At 43.1% G+C, this 17,635-nt stretch overlaps 1 protein-coding gene across 2 annotated transcripts in view; it reads right to left on the bottom strand.

Annotated features, from left to right (window-relative positions):
- Positions 1–17,635, bottom strand: part of CCDC9B (coiled-coil domain containing 9B) — a 54,104-nt gene that overhangs the window by 34,570 nt on the left and 1,899 nt on the right. For both annotated transcript variants that reach the window (XM_083450390.1, XM_083450391.1), the window contains exons 2-5: positions 13,321–13,434; positions 11,585–11,689; positions 10,765–10,929; positions 8,473–8,625 (exon numbers count right to left, since the gene is read on the bottom strand). In XM_083450390.1, coding sequence (XP_083306516.1) covers positions 8,473–8,625; positions 10,765–10,929; positions 11,585–11,689; positions 13,321–13,434 — 537 coding nt within the window. The remainder of the gene's footprint in view (positions 1–8,472; positions 8,626–10,764; positions 10,930–11,584; positions 11,690–13,320; positions 13,435–17,635) is intronic.

Here is a 17,635-nt window from a genome sequence, read left to right as displayed (position 1 = left end):
TGTGTGTGTTTATATGTGTGTGTGTGTGTGTGTGTGTGTGTGTGTGTGTGTGTTTTAAAAGTTTTCAGAAACAGAAGTCCCTTCTTCATCTTAGAATTACCCCCACCAGTGGGGCTCTAGACCAGTTTGGGGAACATAGTAAGCTGTCTTCTACTGAGTCAGACCATTGCTCCATCTAGCTCAGTATTGCCCACTGCAGCCTTTATCAGCCTTGGGTCCCCAGATGTTGTTGGACTACAACTCCCATCCTCCTTGACTACCTGCTAGCTAGGGATGGTGCGAGTTGCAGTCCCGCAACATTTGGGTACACGAGATTGAGAAAACGCTGTTTTATTTATTTGTCTCTAGCTTTTCAGATGGAGATCTCTCCCAGTCCTGCCTGAAGATGCAGGGTTTGAACTTAACACCATCTATGTGCAAAGCAAATGCCCTACCACTGAGCTACAGCCACTTCCCAGGGGATTTGAAGGGAAGAATTTACATCCAGTTTGTCTAAGCTTCCCTGTGAGGGTCCACCCCTGCAATCCTGTTATTTCAGTAAATGCAAGATGGGGATAGTTCCTCCTTCAATTTCTCCGTAGTGGTAAAGGCAAGCGAGCAATGCTGGTTGGTTGCCCTATTCCAGATATCATGTAATATCCTCCCAAACATGACAGACAGCTGTCTGGCATGATTTAATTCTGGGTATGTTCACAGAAGAGATGAATGACTGTTGAATGGATAGCAAAGCTTGTCCCATGGAGAAATATAGCACCACGCTTCCTGCCCTGTGCTTAGTGAAATAGTATTAGGCTGATTCAAGGCTCCAGACATAAAAGTATTTCTGAGCTGATTTTGCAGCATCTGAAAGTGGCAGCTTTTGAAAGCTACATGAGAGTACGGAGTCAGTAGTTCTCCTGAGCTTTAAACATGAAGAGAAGAGTAAAATACAAAGAAGACAATTCCCTGGAGCAGTTCAAAGAAACAGAGGATGCTGAGAAGGCAAGTCTGAGCTTGAATGAACAACCTTTATTCCTGCTAATTGCTTGGGGCCTTTTTTTAGTTGAACATCAAACTCTCACAGAGACAGGCACAGTAATAACAAGGCAGAAACCCCATTTCAGTGTCGCATCTAACATTCCTTTTTTCTGTCTATGTCTCAAGAGAGCACATTGCATCAAAGATAGTTTACGTTACATGCTTGTCCATTTTATTGCTGAATTTATCTATTTTTACAGTAGAAATACATGAAAACACCCATGAAGTGCAGTAGAATTGGCAACAAAATATGCACACAAATGCTGTGATTTAAGGGGAGGATTTTTTCCCCATCTCTACCCAGCACTGAAGGTTGCCAACTTTTAATCTGTTTCTCCTCCTGTGCCTTTAACAGCAGAGTGATCTGGAGATATATGGAATTGGTAACATAGCATGAAGAAGAGAGTAGGAATAAATGAATAGTTCTTCAAATGAAGAGGTGCAGAAAGTGAAGGATTGGGACCTGTGTTTTTAACTTGTTCATAAACAATATCGAGTTAGGGGTGAGCACTGAGGTGGCCAGGTTTGCGGATTATACTAAATTGTTCAAGGTCATTAAAACAAAAAGAGATGGTGAAGAGTTCTCCTGCCTCCGGTTGTGAGACTGGAAGTGAAGAGGAAGAAGATGCTGAGAAAGCCAGTCACTTGTTTACATCCAGGATGGGGAACAGGATTCAGTAGGCTGCTACCATAGGCAATAAAGCCAAGGTGACCTCCCCCCCTTTAAGTGCTGAATCTCCATAGACATGGGCTTCACTCAAATACCAGCAACTTCCGGTTCTGCAATTGTATCTGACTGGGAGTTCTTGTGCAACAAACCTGCTTCCCCAAAAGAGTAGATTTTTGGTGAAAGGAAAAATGATAGGAAAACGCAGCTGAAGGGTAGGATAACCCTTACCTTGAGGGAACATCATCTAACCACTCTGCAGACGTATCAGAATGAATGGCCATTGAATTTCATTATTATTATTTTCACGTATGAGTCGCTTCCTACAAGGCAATCATTTTTGTTATATAGGTCAGATGGTTGTTGTGTCATAATGTTCTCTCACACTTTTCCATGCATTTTCCCATAACTTCCCTTATCACAAAAAAGTCTGATCTTTTGGGGAAGCAGGTATGTTGCTCAAGGCCTCTTGTTTATTATTACACAACTTGAATTTGCCAGTATGTGATTGACTCCCACTCCAAAACAGTGACAATCTAAAAGCACCTCTACTTCTTTATTGTCTCCACACTAGACAATAATTTTTGCCACCCTTACCAGGAGATGCCAGAGACTGAGCCAGAGATATTCTGCATGCAAAACATATGCTCTGTCACTGAGCTATATCCCTTCCCCTACTACTGAGCTAGTAAAAAGTAAAGTTTGCTTAATTATCTCTTTGTCCTCCCCCCCCCTTGATTTTTTTTTTCAAAAATGAAAACTTTGAAAATATCAGATGGCTCAGAAGGACTCGCCTCCATTTACTCCATTTGTCATCTGACCCCAATTTCATTTCATTCCTACAATCATGTGGCACTTACCTCTTTAGACATGAAGTGTATTAACTCATGATATATTATCTCTCTATACACTGTTAATAAAAAAGCAATTCAAACAGTCTACAAACCATAGACGTCCAATTTAAAGATGATTTGCTGCATACTAATTAACCATTATGCTTCACTGGATCTGGATACACCACTCTGAAGCTAAAATGCACTGTTGCATAAAACAGCAGCCTGTTAAACGCAGCTATTACCAAAATGAAAGAGGGGGCAGAGTACAGAGAGGTCTCTGAGGAAACCCGATACTAAAAAACCCAGAGAGAGAGAGAGATATTACTCAACTCTCTGCTGACAACTGGGATATTGGTGCCCGGGAAAATCTTGGGCACTGGGCAGGAGGGCAGGCTATGATAGTAATAAGGTTTCTCCTTCTTAGACCATGGGGATTTGCTTTACTGTCATCTATGGGAGAGGAAAATGAGATTGCAATTCCATTTAGTCTCCACTGAAGCAGAAAGAGGCTGATATCAAATACCAGGAGCCTTTTGCAGTGCACTGCTTTGAAGAGGGTACATGTATCAGCTGGGAAACGCAAGGGATATATTTTAAAGGAAATAGCACTACATACACTTGCTTTTAGTGAGCCAGAATCCTCCTCAGCCATCAGTAAATGCCCTTGGACAAGCCTAAGCTACCCTAAAGTGTTGTTGTGAAGATGAACTGGGATCGTAAGAGTATCACAAGAAGCCTCCACACATACTGTATGAATTAGCCCAAAGCCTAGCCTAGGCCAGGGGATAGGAAGCTATTTTCAACCTGAGGGCTGTATTTCCTTCAGGCCAGTCTTCTGGATGACACATGTCACTAGCAGGCCAGAGGGAAGAGAGGGTAGGCTCATTTCTGCATACCCAGCCCATCTAGGCAAGCAATAAGGAATCATTATCAGAGTTCAAGGACATATTCCAGCCAGGCCAGAAACACTCAAGGAGAATGCAAAGCAGAGCCAGTGATGGATGTTGCTGAATGGGAGGTTGGTATGGCCTGGGGAGAATCCCAAGGGCAGACAGAGAGGCTTGGAGGGCTGCATTTGGCTCCCAGGCCTGAGGTTCCCCACCCCTGTGCTAGACCTTCCTTTGATGCTCTTCCAAAGTACGGCAGGTAGGCAACAAGGTCAGGACCTTTGCTGTGGCGGCATTAAGATGCAGTGCCTAAGGTGAAGCTCCACACTTTTTGTTTGCTTTACGCTGAGCAGCCAAGACTCCAACCCCTACCTGGCAGTTTAAGGCACTGGCTTTTAAAAATGATTCTGATTTTTTAATCAATTTTTACTTTGAAGGATTAATGTGATTTTGAATATATTGTTTTGATTTTGGTATATTTGCTATAGTTAATAAAACAAAGCAACTTTGATTTTTGATTTTTTTACAGAATGGCTGGACAGAATTTATCTTTAAAAAACCCTACTCTGAATTCCACCACTTCTCAATATTTATGTGGTGCCACTTTTCTCACGTCCATCATATCGCTCCTAAAAATATACAATTTCCTGGCAACGTTTAGCTCTGTCCCTTAGCCCTTGCACTCAACTCAAGCTATATGTAACTCCATGAGCTTACATTCATCCTCTCTTACTCTGGTCCTGCTCTTTATCATCTGTTTGGATTTTCAAAAATTGGACGGGCAGAGCTCTTTTTTTGATGGTGCCCTTTTAAAAGACTGAATGTGCAAATACTGGTTTCAGTTCTACTCCTTTAGCTCCCTCTCGGGGTTATAGCACGGCATAGCACATCAAAGGAACAGTAAGCCTTGGGGCCCTTCCAGGCAATCAGTTTTTCACATAAGAATTGCTTGGTTTGCAATTCATTCATTGTGAGGATCCAGGCATACAGTGTTGTGTTGTTGGGGAAATGGACTTTCCTCCGTAGCCAGATACTTTGACTACGGGTCAGATCAAGATAATGGAAAACATTGTTTCTTGCTGTGTGAACAAATTTTCCTGAGCTCCGGGTCACAAGTTCTCCCATTCTCCCAGCTTTCTGGCATGCAAAACAGGAGCCGATGAGAAGCATACAGTTCCACTTTTAAACAAGCTACAGTGCCCTGTAACGTTCGAATGTCAGGGACTGTGGTTTGTTTAATTAAATTTGAGCAGGTGTGATAGTGAACATTGTCCCACTGACATCCAATGAACATGCACATTGTGGCAATTTCCACTCCTGGTTTCTGTTCCTGACAGAATTCTCCAAAATCCCTAGCTACAGGTTAGCCACCTCTGCCATACTCTCGCTAGCTTTGCATTGTCCACACTGACTGGCAGCAGCTGTCCAGGATTTCAGTCTGAGGTATCTCCCAATACTACCTGAAGATCCCAGAGATTTAACATCGTACCTTCTGCACACAAAGCAGAAGCTCTCTCACTGAGCTGCAGCCCTTTTTCTCACTGGGGGCGTTCATATTTCAAACTCTCCCATCGCTAAGGGAAATGTTTTCAGCACTTGGGGAAAAGTGCTGTGCAAATATTCAGTGAATGGAAAGGGTTGCCCTACTTAGCCAACTGCAGTTTACATCCTAGTAACATCATGCTACATTGCGCATGAACAAATTCCCCACATGTCTGTATATTTACGGTGTAAATCTGGCCCATCAGAGGCATGCAGGGACGGCTTCTGTAAATCCCTGGAAAACAGGGCCACTTGGAGAGTCTGACATTGTATTTCCCAAGAGCCCACCGCACTGCAAGATACAGTTTCCACACAAATCACCTTTAGGCTATTCAGTGGCGGAGCACATTTCACAAAAAGCTCCCCCTCTTTCCCCCATTCCCGATGACTTTTGTGCCTCCTCCCCTCTTCATTCTTTGCCATCTCTGTGTTTATCTAACATGCCTCGACCGTATGGCGAAGTCTGTAAAGCCCTGAGTCACTCGCAGCCTTACACAAAAAGGCATTTACTGCCAAATGTACTGTTTAAAAGCTCTTTAAACTCCAGGCCCAAATCTGCGTGTACTTCACGCTGGGAGGCGTCGCAGGGCCTGGGCCTGAGGACAATGGCGCACTGTTTCTGGGGAAAGTGCAGACCATGAGAGAGAGAGGCTTGAGCTGGCTGCGCCGGCCGCCTCTCCCAGCGTGATTTACACTCTCTGTTTCAATGTGTCCATGTGCTCCCTGCAGGCCCGTCATCCATCTTGCCTGAGAAAACAGCCTTGGCCATCTGGGGCTGTAAAACTCTCACATGCCCCCCGCTCACCATGTCAACAGGCTTTTCTTTTCTCTCCTCGCAGGCAGCGGGGCAGAGTGTAGGCCCGGCAGCTGAGTTACAGCCTGAAGACTGAATAGGACGCACAGCTTGTGCCGTTCTTGGGCTAATCCTCTTCTCCGTCAGCAGAATGTCACTCGGAAACCATCAGTTTGAGGCAGCTGGAGCTCGGCTCCGAAGTCTGCTTTTAAAAACCTTGGCCCAGAAAGCACACGCTTCAGACGATGCCAAAAGGAAGTGGGCCCTCAGACAGTGGTTGGACAGTGTCATTCTGAGGGAGACAGCCTTGCCTCTTGGCTAGAATCAGTGGCATTCTGAAAAACTGGATTCTACACCTTTTAATCCTATGTCACTTTCCCCCGTACTTAGTTGCTCAATTTCTAACCAGGGATGCTATTATTATTATTATTATTATTATTATTATTATTAGTCCTGTTCCTGTGCCTAACAGCAGCCTGATAAAAAATAATTGTTGTTGGTGGTGTAGAGGTAGCAACATTTAAAAAATAGATTTGTTTTGTTTATAAATATCAGGATTTCGTCCTCAAGATCTTAAGATATACTCACTTAAAGGTGAAAAGTTACAAAGAATTCCAATAGTAAAAAGGCTGTATTCGTGTCAAGAGCTGTATTCCCTCAGGAGTAATTGCTTGGGGGCCACATACCAAGGATTGGGAGGGCCAAAGTTTTTCTGCCCAACATCCCATTTGACATTTAGAAGACATCTGAAGGCAGCCTTGTTCAGGGAAGTTTTTAATGTATGACATTTTAATGTATTTTTCATCTTTGTTGGAAGCCACCCAGAGTGGCTGGGGAAACCCAGCCAGATGGGCGGGGTACAAATAAATAATAATAATAATAATAATAATAATAATAATAATAATAATAATAATTTGCTTTCACAGTGCATGAGGACAGAAGCCCTTCCACAGCTGCCATCTCGATGAACTGTGCCCCTTCCCCACAGTGTGACAATTAGAATTAAAAATAAAACTCCCACTGGCAAAAACGAGAAATGTTTTTCCTCTAAGCCTAACTGACATGCGAGTGAGGGCAGGAGGAGAAGCCAGTCCTGGCTGGGGATGCAAGGGACTGAACATTTTCCTATAAAATGTTTTGCTTTTATGTCTGAGGCCTAGATGATCACATGATTTGACAGATTTATCTTAAGTCATTTGATATTGCAGTGGGCCCAGCCAACATTTCCACTTTCCAGTGTTGTAGAATGAATTATGAGAGCTGTATTCAGTTTCGATGGGTGCTGGGGACAGAACAGGTTCAAACTTCCCTACTCAGCCATGAAGCTCACTGGTTAGGCTTGGGCAAGTCATCATCTCTCCTCTTGACTCACATGTCACGCTTGTTCTGAGGGTAATTCTGTGTACCACACCATGAGTTCTTCAGGGGAAAGGTTCAATACAAAAATGGTCAGTAAAAGGTAAAAAGGTCAAAGACCCCTGGACGGTTAAGTCCAGTCATAGTCGACTATGGGGTGCAATGCTCATCTCGTTTTTCAGGCCAAGGGAGCCAGTGTTTGTCCACAGACAGCTTTCTGGGTCATGTGGCCAGCATGACTAAACCGCTACTGGCACAATGGAACACCATGATGGAAGCCAGAGTGCAAGGAAATGCCATTTACCTTCCCGCCACAGCAGTACCTATTTATGTACTTGTACTGGTGTGCTTTTGAACTGCTGAGTTGGCAGGAGCTGGGACAGAGCAACAGGAGCTCACCCCGTCATGTGGATTTGAACCGCTGACCTTCCAATCAGCAAGCCCAAGAAGCTCAGTGGTTTAGATCTCAGCATCACCCACTGTCATCAGTACAAATAAACTTTAGGATATGATTCTTCTTGGTTTACCTAAGGAGGCCACAGACAATGCCATGACGACATCTTAGGAAAGAGCCATTTCAGAGCCATTTCAAGGGACTTACCTGCTTCACTGGCTACTTAAATGTGCACTTGGTATAAGACTCAGAGTCAGAGCAGACAGAGTGGTTTGGGCGCTGTAGCTGCAGCATTGAAGGTGCAGCACAATGAATATCAGAAACTGGCACCTAAAGCTCTTGCCTGAGTTCTACTAGTGCAGTTACTGCATGCTATCTCAAGACGTCACAGTTGAGGAAGCATCACTGAACAACTAACAAAGCATGGACGGTCCAGGATGAATACGCCACGAATGCACTATTATTGCATCAATGACATGCTGCAGATGACACTTGCAAAAAAAACATCAGTTTAGACGGGCCTTAGGAAACTGCCTTAAGTTATACCAAGTCAGAACACTGGCCCAACTAGCTCAGAACTGTCATCTCTGATGGGCAATAGTTCTCTAGCATGCCAGGAAATAGTTTTTCCCAACTGCACTGGGAGAGAGACCCCAAAGATGGACTGAGGGAGCGTTTGCATACTATAGCCTTTCCATCACACCTTCTCTTTTCAGTCTGCTGCAGTAAGCAAGATTTCCATGTTCCACCCACAAGACATCAGAGAGGTAGCTGCGTAAGTGGATTGTTGCAGCACTGGAGCAGAAAGCAAGTTTCCAAATAATTTTCAGCTTCCCAAAAGCTGTTAAAGCAGCAGCAGCAGCACCACTGCATCAGGAGCTAGCAGCCTTGGCAACATGTATTAACACTGGGGCTGGGGGACGGGACTGAGTCCAAGCAGAGAACTGGAACCAAAGGGAGCCATTTGGGAAAATACTCACCCTGCCTTTGTTGTCCATTGTAATAGCAATCTGCATCCTTCTTCCCCTGCGGAAAGCAACCAACTGATCAATCTCTTCTTCACTGATGTCTGGGGCCTCCCCTGGGCTCACAAGACACTCTGATCCCCGTTTTTCACTCACAACCCGCTTTCCCTAGAAAAGGCAGAATCAGAATATGCTGTTTCTTGCCCTGTACAGTATGTATAGAAAGGTGCATATTTAGAGTAAGTATGCCTATTTGGTGCTGGAAAAACAAGTATAACAAATAGCAAATTCCATTCATTGATAGCTACCAGTTGTAATCAATCTAATTCCGAAAAGAAATATTTCAGCCAGAAATTCAATATAACGAACCTTTGTGGATAACGTATAAGATACGTTAGCATTGTAATTTTGTTGCACTAAACTAATCAAGACTGAAGTAACAAGTGTTCTCTTAATTTTTTGTCAGCATTTAGGAGGGCTGTGTAAGGATCAGCTAACTCCCTTCGGGGTTGATGAATTTTCTTAGCTCCCGAGCCAAAAAATTCTCATCATGGGAATTGTTTTCCTGGATGAAAACCAACACGACTAAGCAAAATATAGCAGAGATGATATAACTTTTATTCCATGTAATTGAAAATATCACTATGTTTTGAGGGTAGCACACAGATTACTTAGAACGCATAGACTCAGAGTAACAGAATCAACTAATGACGTCAAAGACTTCTGCTAGCACAACAGGGCTTTCTGCCCCCTCCCCCCTCATGCACCCCAAAATTGGCTCAAGAGGAGTTGGGGGAACCCCCAGAACAGTATGCCAGGGCAGGAAAGGAGAATCATTCCACCCGGCCCACTTCGCAGTAATTTATGAAAATGAATGAGAGAAATGACTGAAACACATTTCCATACTAAAATATACCACATGCAACATTAATAACAGGATTCGAACTGCAAGAAAAAATCTGACTGAACAAGAAGGGTGGAATCCAATGCAGTGCTAAGGCTTTTTTTTAGAATTTATGCTAGTGCAACAGAATGTTTTCCCCATTTCCTCTCCCATACACCCCCTTAATCTGTTCTAGGAGTTTCCTCAACCTTCTGGAATAGATTTCAGGTGGATAGTGGAAAGGCGCAGAGGGAGTCCTGTTGTACAAGCAGAAATTCTTGCACTGATGGGACTTGTTAGTAAAATACTGCCCCAAACCCTCATTGCTTCTGACATCTTCAACCTGTATTAGCACTCATGGAAATATTCTTTTTAGAAATGCCTAAGAACAGAAAAGACTTGTATTTCAAGCTTTCATACTGCTGGGAAGGGCTATTTTTCTAGGAAAAGAGGTCTGGAACTGACCATGAACACCTCCCTCATTCTCTTATAATGACGATGGAGCCCACCTTAGAGGTGCCAGAACTGAGTTCCGGCGAGTTCCGGCTGGGGGAAAAAAGCCCTGCTACTGGGGCTTCGAAGCACCAACCCCTTCTATGTCCTCTTCCTGTCTTTGAGGTCTTGATTTTGACAGCATGTAGTTGAATCCAAACATGTTGCTCAAGTCAAGGATCTGCCATTGCCTTCTTTAATGCTACTGTAAGAGATTCATATTACACTCTGCTTGTATGTCAACACAGCCTAATGTGATGTGTTGTTTTGACTGCCACTGCGAACGAAACAGATGTCGTCACCGAGCTGTCCCCAAAGATGTCTAGAGAGCTTTTTGAAGTCGTGGAAATGAATTTACAATCCTATCAGGCAGTAAAAGACTGAAGGGTCACTTACAATCTGAGAGCAAGCTGCTTTTTTCGACTGCTGGAGATTTACTATTTGTGACAATGTTTCCCAATTGACTGAAGCCTATATGTTGTATTGGAGGAACATTCTCACAAAGCTTACCACCCAAATGCTGACTTACTCAGCAAGCAATAATATGGACTTCATTAAAAGTTTGATTAGTCCTGAATAAGTATCCTCTGTGGATTGTAAATACATTTGCTCGCCGATGAAACTCACTGGGTGGCCTTGCTGGACTGGAATGTTGGGGAACCAGATTCAAAACCTACCCTACCATGACTCTTATTGGGTGGCCTTGTGGATCATGCTGGGCTGGGATATTAGAGAACCAAATTCTAACCCTGCTTGCACTTGAAGTTTATTGGATTTTTTGGGCTAACTAACAATGTGGGACCCACCTTTTTGCTGAATGTATGTTGCTTTGTTTAAACTAGAATGCTTTTACTTGTATTTCATCATTGCAACCCAAATTTGCTGGCATCTCTAGAGATTCAGCACTTATAAAAAACAGGCTGGGGACTCACCTTGGCTTTATTGTCCATGGTAACAGCCAACTGAACCCTCTTCCCCATCCTGAATGTAAACAAGTGATCAGATTCCTCGTCATCTTCCTCCTCCTCACTTCCAATCCCAAAACTGGAGGCAGGAGGGCCGCTGCTTCCCCATTTCTCACTCACGACTCTTTTCTCCTGCCAATAGGACAAACACTTAGCTAGGAAATGGTCAGGATGTTGCCATGTTAACCTCCTCCCTTTCTCTTTTGCCTTAACAGCTGGGGAGAAGAAGCTATGAAAATGTCAGGAGGGCTCTATGACCTCACACTTTTTGCCAGTGATACAAATACTGAGGAAATTTTCCCAAAGAAATAGCTGGTCCTTTTGTCCAATTTGCCAGGCAACCTATAAATCTGGCGAGGGGGGAAAGCATCTCTTCACTTATGAATCTGACATTTGGCTGAAATGTTAAAGGTTTAGGAAAACAGTAGAGTCATCATGGTGTGGATCTTTATTCATGAGAAATAGATGATGCAATAGTGTGTGATGGACTCACTCCAGTCTTTCATAGTCTATTCCCTCCTCTTATTATTTTTAAACCATAGTTCACAGAGGTGTTTAAATTTACTCCTCATTGGAGAGCCACCCCCAAACACATGTTCTTGCACATATTACTGTTACATTTAGGAACCTGTAAATCATTCAGAGAGCTGATAGAGCCTGAAGCCTGATGGTCTCTATATTTATTACATATTGATTTCATAATCCCCCACAGCTAAGACCTCTCTAACCTTGCAAGAATGGGATATATAAAAATCCTTCCTTAGCAGGAAGGGGAGATAATGCTTACGTTATGGGCTTTGGTGATGGTGATGGTGAGGCCGTCTGGCCTGGCTTTCCTCGACGTGACAGCCATTCCCTCCTGCTCTGCTCGCTTCCTGTCCTCTTCTATTTCCTGCAAAAAAGACAGCCAGTTCCTCTATCAGATCAGCTTACAACAAGCAGAAAGCTAGAAACAAAGCAATCTCAAACAAAGGGAGAAACATAGGGAAGCTATGAGAAACTGTACATTCATCAGCACACATTTGCCGCTGCCACTATATTTGACAATAGCAGCATCCAGGTGATGACTATATTTACCAAGGCTTTACTGAGACATGTGATTTCTTCTTCTTCAGAGAGTTGAAGATAGTTTTAACAACCACCTCTCTCCATATGAACCTACCTCGACCCCCGAGATCATCCTCTGAGGCCTTTCTTTATGTGCCTCCTCCATGAGAGGTCTGGAGGGGAGCAACGTAGGAACGGGCCTTTTCTGCAGTGGCACCTTGTTTGTGGAATGCTCTCCTCAGTGAGGTTCAGCTGACGCCTTCATTAGTCGCCAAGAGAAAACATTCCTCTTTAACCAGACCTTTGGCTGATTGCCATCTAATGCCCTTTCAAAATGTGTTGTGGAAGGGGGAGATTATTGTGTTGTCTTTGTTTTTGTTTTTATTATGTATTTTGTGCTTCTCATATTGTAATTTAATGATTTTATGTTGTGAACCGCCCTGAGATCTATGGGAATAATAATAATAATAATAATAATAATAATTTGATATGGTATGTAGACACTACTTTCACCTCTGGTAAACAGGTTTCATGGGTTTTATATTCTGGCATCATCTGATTGACCAATAGGCCTCAAAAGAAAGAAGTAAACACCATGGGAAGCGATACATCTTTAAAATAGCCTCCAGTCTTGCAAAGACTATTGCTTGTCTCCAGTCTCATTTTCAGTCTCTTAAATCCTGCACGGCCAAACACAGTCTCAATACATTGATTCAGGGTAGACTGCTATTGCACACTTCCTGAATGAAATATAGAGCTGGTATTAGCATACTGATGACAACACACTCTAAAGTTCAGGTTAATCTGACCCAGAAATATCAATGGATGATAAACCATGCAGTATTCTGACTCCTATGGGGCACCTTAAAGGCCCCTCCACACTTGGTTTGTCCCGCAAATTCTAGTCATGGGTCCAAGAGGGGTTTTCTTTGTCCTGCCCCCACGTTTCCCAGGAAAACCTAATGTTTACTGCTATTCAGAACAAGTACCAATCCACAGAAAACCCAATTGACATTCAGCAGTGAACAGCTGGTTTTCTCTGGTAAAGTGGCAGAACGAAACAAAGTGTAGGACTCATGACTAGCAATCATGAGACAAACAAAGTATGAATAGGCCTCAAGTCTATGTAACTGAGGAGGCATCTTGCAGCAGTGCCCAAGCAGAAGTTATCTGGCCATAGGCTTCTTCTCCATTCCCCTACATGATTGCTGTTCCTTAGGTTCCTTGGTTTAGGCTCCTTACAATTCTGGCAGCCTGATCTGTTATGCAGAATAATAATTTTGAAATTCTAGTCCTGGTGGGAGTAAATGCTGATTTCTATGTCACCTACTTCAAGTTACTTCAGCCACATCGAGTTACTGGTGTCAGCTGAACAAAGAATGCAACAAACTGAATTTTTCAAAAGAGTTATCAGCATATAGGGCTTCAAACATTCAGCAAGGAGGCCCCAAAACTGAGCTAAGAAGTCAAACATACATGATATCTTCGCATAAGGGCTTCGTTCTTTTTCCGCAAAGCTATGATTTTCTTATCCAGTTCGACATCTTTTTGTTCTTTTTTCCGCAACACTGCATCATCCACGGTGGCATCCTAATGAAACGAAAGAGCTTTAGGGGATTTCCACATATGGTCCGTAAAAGAGATAACAGATACACATATGGTTAATAGTTCAGATTTTACTTTTTTACATTTATATTCCACTATTCTTCCATCATGGGACCCATTTGGTCTTAGTGTCAGCAAGGTGGTAGCCTTGTTATTTATTGAAATTCATATCTAGCTGTTCCTCCCAAAGAATTTTGGCCATACCATGGGATCTCTTTGCCTCCTCTCTTTCAACCAAGAAAAAGATGGAAGACAAAGGTCTTAATCACCCACAGCAATCGAACATTTAGCACTATGTTTTAAAGTCACAGAAGATAGGTACCCAGTGTCCTATTTTGAATAAACATAGCCAGATAGTATTTTAACTTAAAATTGTAATGAAAAAATATAAAGTTGGATAAGTATGTGGCCTACTATATGCAATCGTATATTTATACTGTAATATTGACACTGACAAACGTGTGTGTGTGTGTGTTCTGCTAAGATCTGTAGGCCAAAGCAGAGATTTCATGCAAGAAATAAGGCATGCTACAATAAGGGTAGTTTACTGAAGCATTAACAAGATCAAAATCCAAATATATCCACCAGAAAGAGCAGCACTTCTAAATGAAGGGAGGATCAACAGCAGAGCCAGCTGCAGGTTTGAGGAAATCCTGAGTAAATACTTCTAATGGCCCCCTCCTCCATCAGTCAACCACTTCTTCTGTTGGTGAGCTCTGGCACTGCTGGGGTGGGCAGGTAGGCAAAAGCAACACTGCATAGCATTGGATGACTGACTCCAGCTGCCACTGAAATTTGCTACAATGCCCTGGGACAATAATATGCAAGGTTACAGATGCTGGCTCTGATCAAAAGCAGCTAAGCATCTTGGTGGCCATTCCTGGAAAGAAGATGACAAACTCAATGGGCCCTTAGTATGATCCAGCAGACCTCTTCTTAAGAAGTAATACTGGATTTTAAGGCAAAATTTGATTTCCTTGCAGAAGGAATCAGTGAGATCTGGACAAAAGAAGAATCTGTATTAAGCAGGTGGTGTGGCTTTTCAAGCACAATTTTTCTCTGCAAAATGGGTTGAGGGTTAGAGCAGTAATAGCTGGTATCTGTGAGCTTGTGTATATTTTGGCACTCAATCGAAAACATTTCCCCTCCCCAAATATTTTCCAGCCCCCCAAAAGGTCCATGGTAAAACAAAATTTCCTAAGTTACAAATTCAATTTAGGTGTTAAATATCAAGTCTGAAGTTGACAGGGCTATCTGACCCTAGGTATCCTCCTGTGAATATCAAGTTTTGTAATCTGGCTTGGCAGATTCTGAGCCAGATATATTGAGTGCAAATTTATTCTGTTCTGCTCCTTCCCATCTCTATTCAGGGGCTGAGCCAGCCTTCATTTTAGGGTGTAACACACAGGGATGGGTAAGTATGCCAACACTGGTGTCTCTCGGTTTCTCATTTTTCCCTTCCTGAAGGCCAGTTCTCCACCTTTCCACATCAGTTTGCATCTTTGTTTCAAAGTCCTCATGAAAATTCACCATCATATTTGTGTTAAGTTCTCCTATTCTTCACAGTTTTGTATGCAATTTTGAAAAGCAATCTCTGTTCATACAATGCATATTATGTTACCTCCCTTGATATATGCATTTTTGTACACATTATGTGGCTGAAGAACTGCATTGTAAAAATTGGAGAAGTGCGAATTCTGAAGGATGGTTGCGATTCAGTCGGCATATTGTATGAATTAGGTACATTTGCCTTTAAATGTGAACTGAACCTAATTTCTCCTCTATCCACCATCCCTAGTAACTCAGCCTTCTTGAACCTGGTCCTTTGGACTACAACTCCCATCACTTTGGACTACAACTCCCATCACCTCAGCCAGCAGAGTCAACTCTCATCATTTAAAGCATAAGGACTATCTCCTGCTCCTTTTAGGAACTATGCAGTAGCAATTAAGGCATGCTGCACCTATGGAACTAGAATTTTGCATAAACAGATGGTAGCACTTGTAATACCCTATAATTTTAGGAGTTGCTAAAACGTCAGCTTATTGTCTAGCCATGAGATCCCTCGATACCTACATTCAAATTGTTTTTAATGCACTAAGGGTTTCATGGTGATGACTACCTAACTCCGCCAACAACTGTGATGTCACGGGCTGTTCACAAAGCCAACTGATTTCGGGAAATGAGTGATGAATAAATGAACCGGGGTCAAACGCAGAGCCTAAAGGCAAGTCTAGCTACATCTTTTGGCCGGGAGGGGATGGTGGGAGGGACAAGACTGCTGAGCGGGCCCAAAGGATGCCATGGCAAGTCCTGGTAGATGAAGAAAATAAGAGATTTAGCAGTGGGTTCCGCTGAAGAAAGGAGGTGCTAAGAAAGAACTAGGTTTGTGGAGAACCTGAATGCAGGGATGATGGACAGAGGAGGCTATGCACTCTTGACAGCAAGGGAGTAGGCCTTGAAAAGACCATGGGCCTGTGAAAGAAGAGAGCATAGGATTGCCAGGACTTCATTCTGAGAGTGTTCCAGTACCCTTAGGGACATTAGGTCTGTCTTCTTCCGTAGTTTGAAGCGCTGTAGTTTGGCAACCATGAGAAGTCTGTAGTGTAGCCTCCTCCAACCTGGTGTGCTCCATATTTCACACCACATTCCTATCAGATCCAGCAATTAAAGGTAAACGTCAGGGATGTTCATCTAGAGCAGCGGTGCCCAGATTGTGGTCTATGTATCACTAGTGGTCCCCAGGCTTCATTCAGGTGGTCTACTGAGTGTCAGTGAATTTATGGTTGAAAATGGAAGATGGCACAACCATCACATTGAATATTCATATTGATTTTTTATTGTTTGTTTGTTTTTGCTTCTTTTTTTGCTTATATTTTATTTTATTGTATCACGATTTGAATTCTATGGAATTACAATTGCGGCAACAGGCAGGAAAAGCACTGCGTGGTCCCAGACCCTCAACCATTTTCAAATGATCTGCAGAGGGGGGAAAGTTTGGGAACCACTGATTTAGAAAGCAGTAGTTTGGAAAAGGCATCTTTAGGGTGAGCCAACTCTGGGATAAGGGCCAAATTTCACATGTCAATCCCTTATTTAATTACAGGCCTAGCTTCTAATAATACAGCAACAGACTTTTATAATGAAACTGGATGAATGGATGCTGACTCAGTTTAAGCCTAATATGCAAATTTTCCTTATGAGAATTATCCCCACCCCTCACCCTGAGGTGAGGAAAATATTGGGTTCTTTTATCATCATCAACTGTCTTGGCAAAGAGAGTGGGTGGGTAGCTTTGGAAATTCAGTCGAGAGAAGCAGGGATGTTACACTTTTGCAAAACTGTTTAAATTAGATTTGGATCCAACCTGGCCAGAATTTTCTGGGTTCCTAATGACTGGTATGTCACCTTTGTGTGGGCAAGTAAGTTCCATACATAATCAGGGGGGAGGCTAGGGGCTATGGAGGCAGAATGGAATCAGACAGGGCTGCCATTTTGGCACCTGAGGCGGACTCCAAAATGGCATTTCCCTCCCAACCAGGGAAGAAGGGGGGAGGGGAGATCTACATCAGGATTAAGTGTGTGGGGGGGGGGGGGAAAGATCAACATCAGGATCTGCTGCCCTGGTGGATCCTGCCACTTGAGACAGTCACCTCACGTTGCCTCATGGGTGGGCCAGCCCTGGAATCAGAGCAATGTGGATTCTGAAATACACTCCTTTAATTGAGTGTGTTACAAAAATGTGCAGTGACCAAGCCTCATTCCATAGAATCCTTTGCTAAACTGTGCAGAGGATGGTTATTCAAGCCATTTAATAAAGCCATATAAAGCCATATAACATGTGCTAGGAATGTAATAAGTCGAGTCAGACCATTATCTCCAGTGCAGGAGGGGGGCTTTTTCAGCCCAAGGGTCTTATTCCCTCATGGGCAACCTTCCAAGAGCCACACTGGGATAAAAACCAGGTAGACATAATATGGCATGAATAATAATAATAATAATAATAATAATAAACAAGGACCCTATCTCGTACTCTCCACCCCCGACAAGAATTCTGGGAGCCTGTAGTTTTTAAGGGGTACTAAGATTTGTTAAGAGACCCCTATTTCCCCTCACAGAATTACAATTCTATGAGTTCTTTGGGAAGAGGGATTGGTTGTTAAACGACCCTGAGAACTCCATCTCT

Source organism: Podarcis tiliguerta (genome assembly GCF_965153285.1).
Source record: "Podarcis tiliguerta genome assembly, chromosome: 1".
Classification (NCBI taxonomy): domain Eukaryota; kingdom Metazoa; phylum Chordata; class Lepidosauria; order Squamata; family Lacertidae; genus Podarcis; species Podarcis tiliguerta.
This window is presented reverse-complemented; position numbering and strand designations above follow the sequence as displayed.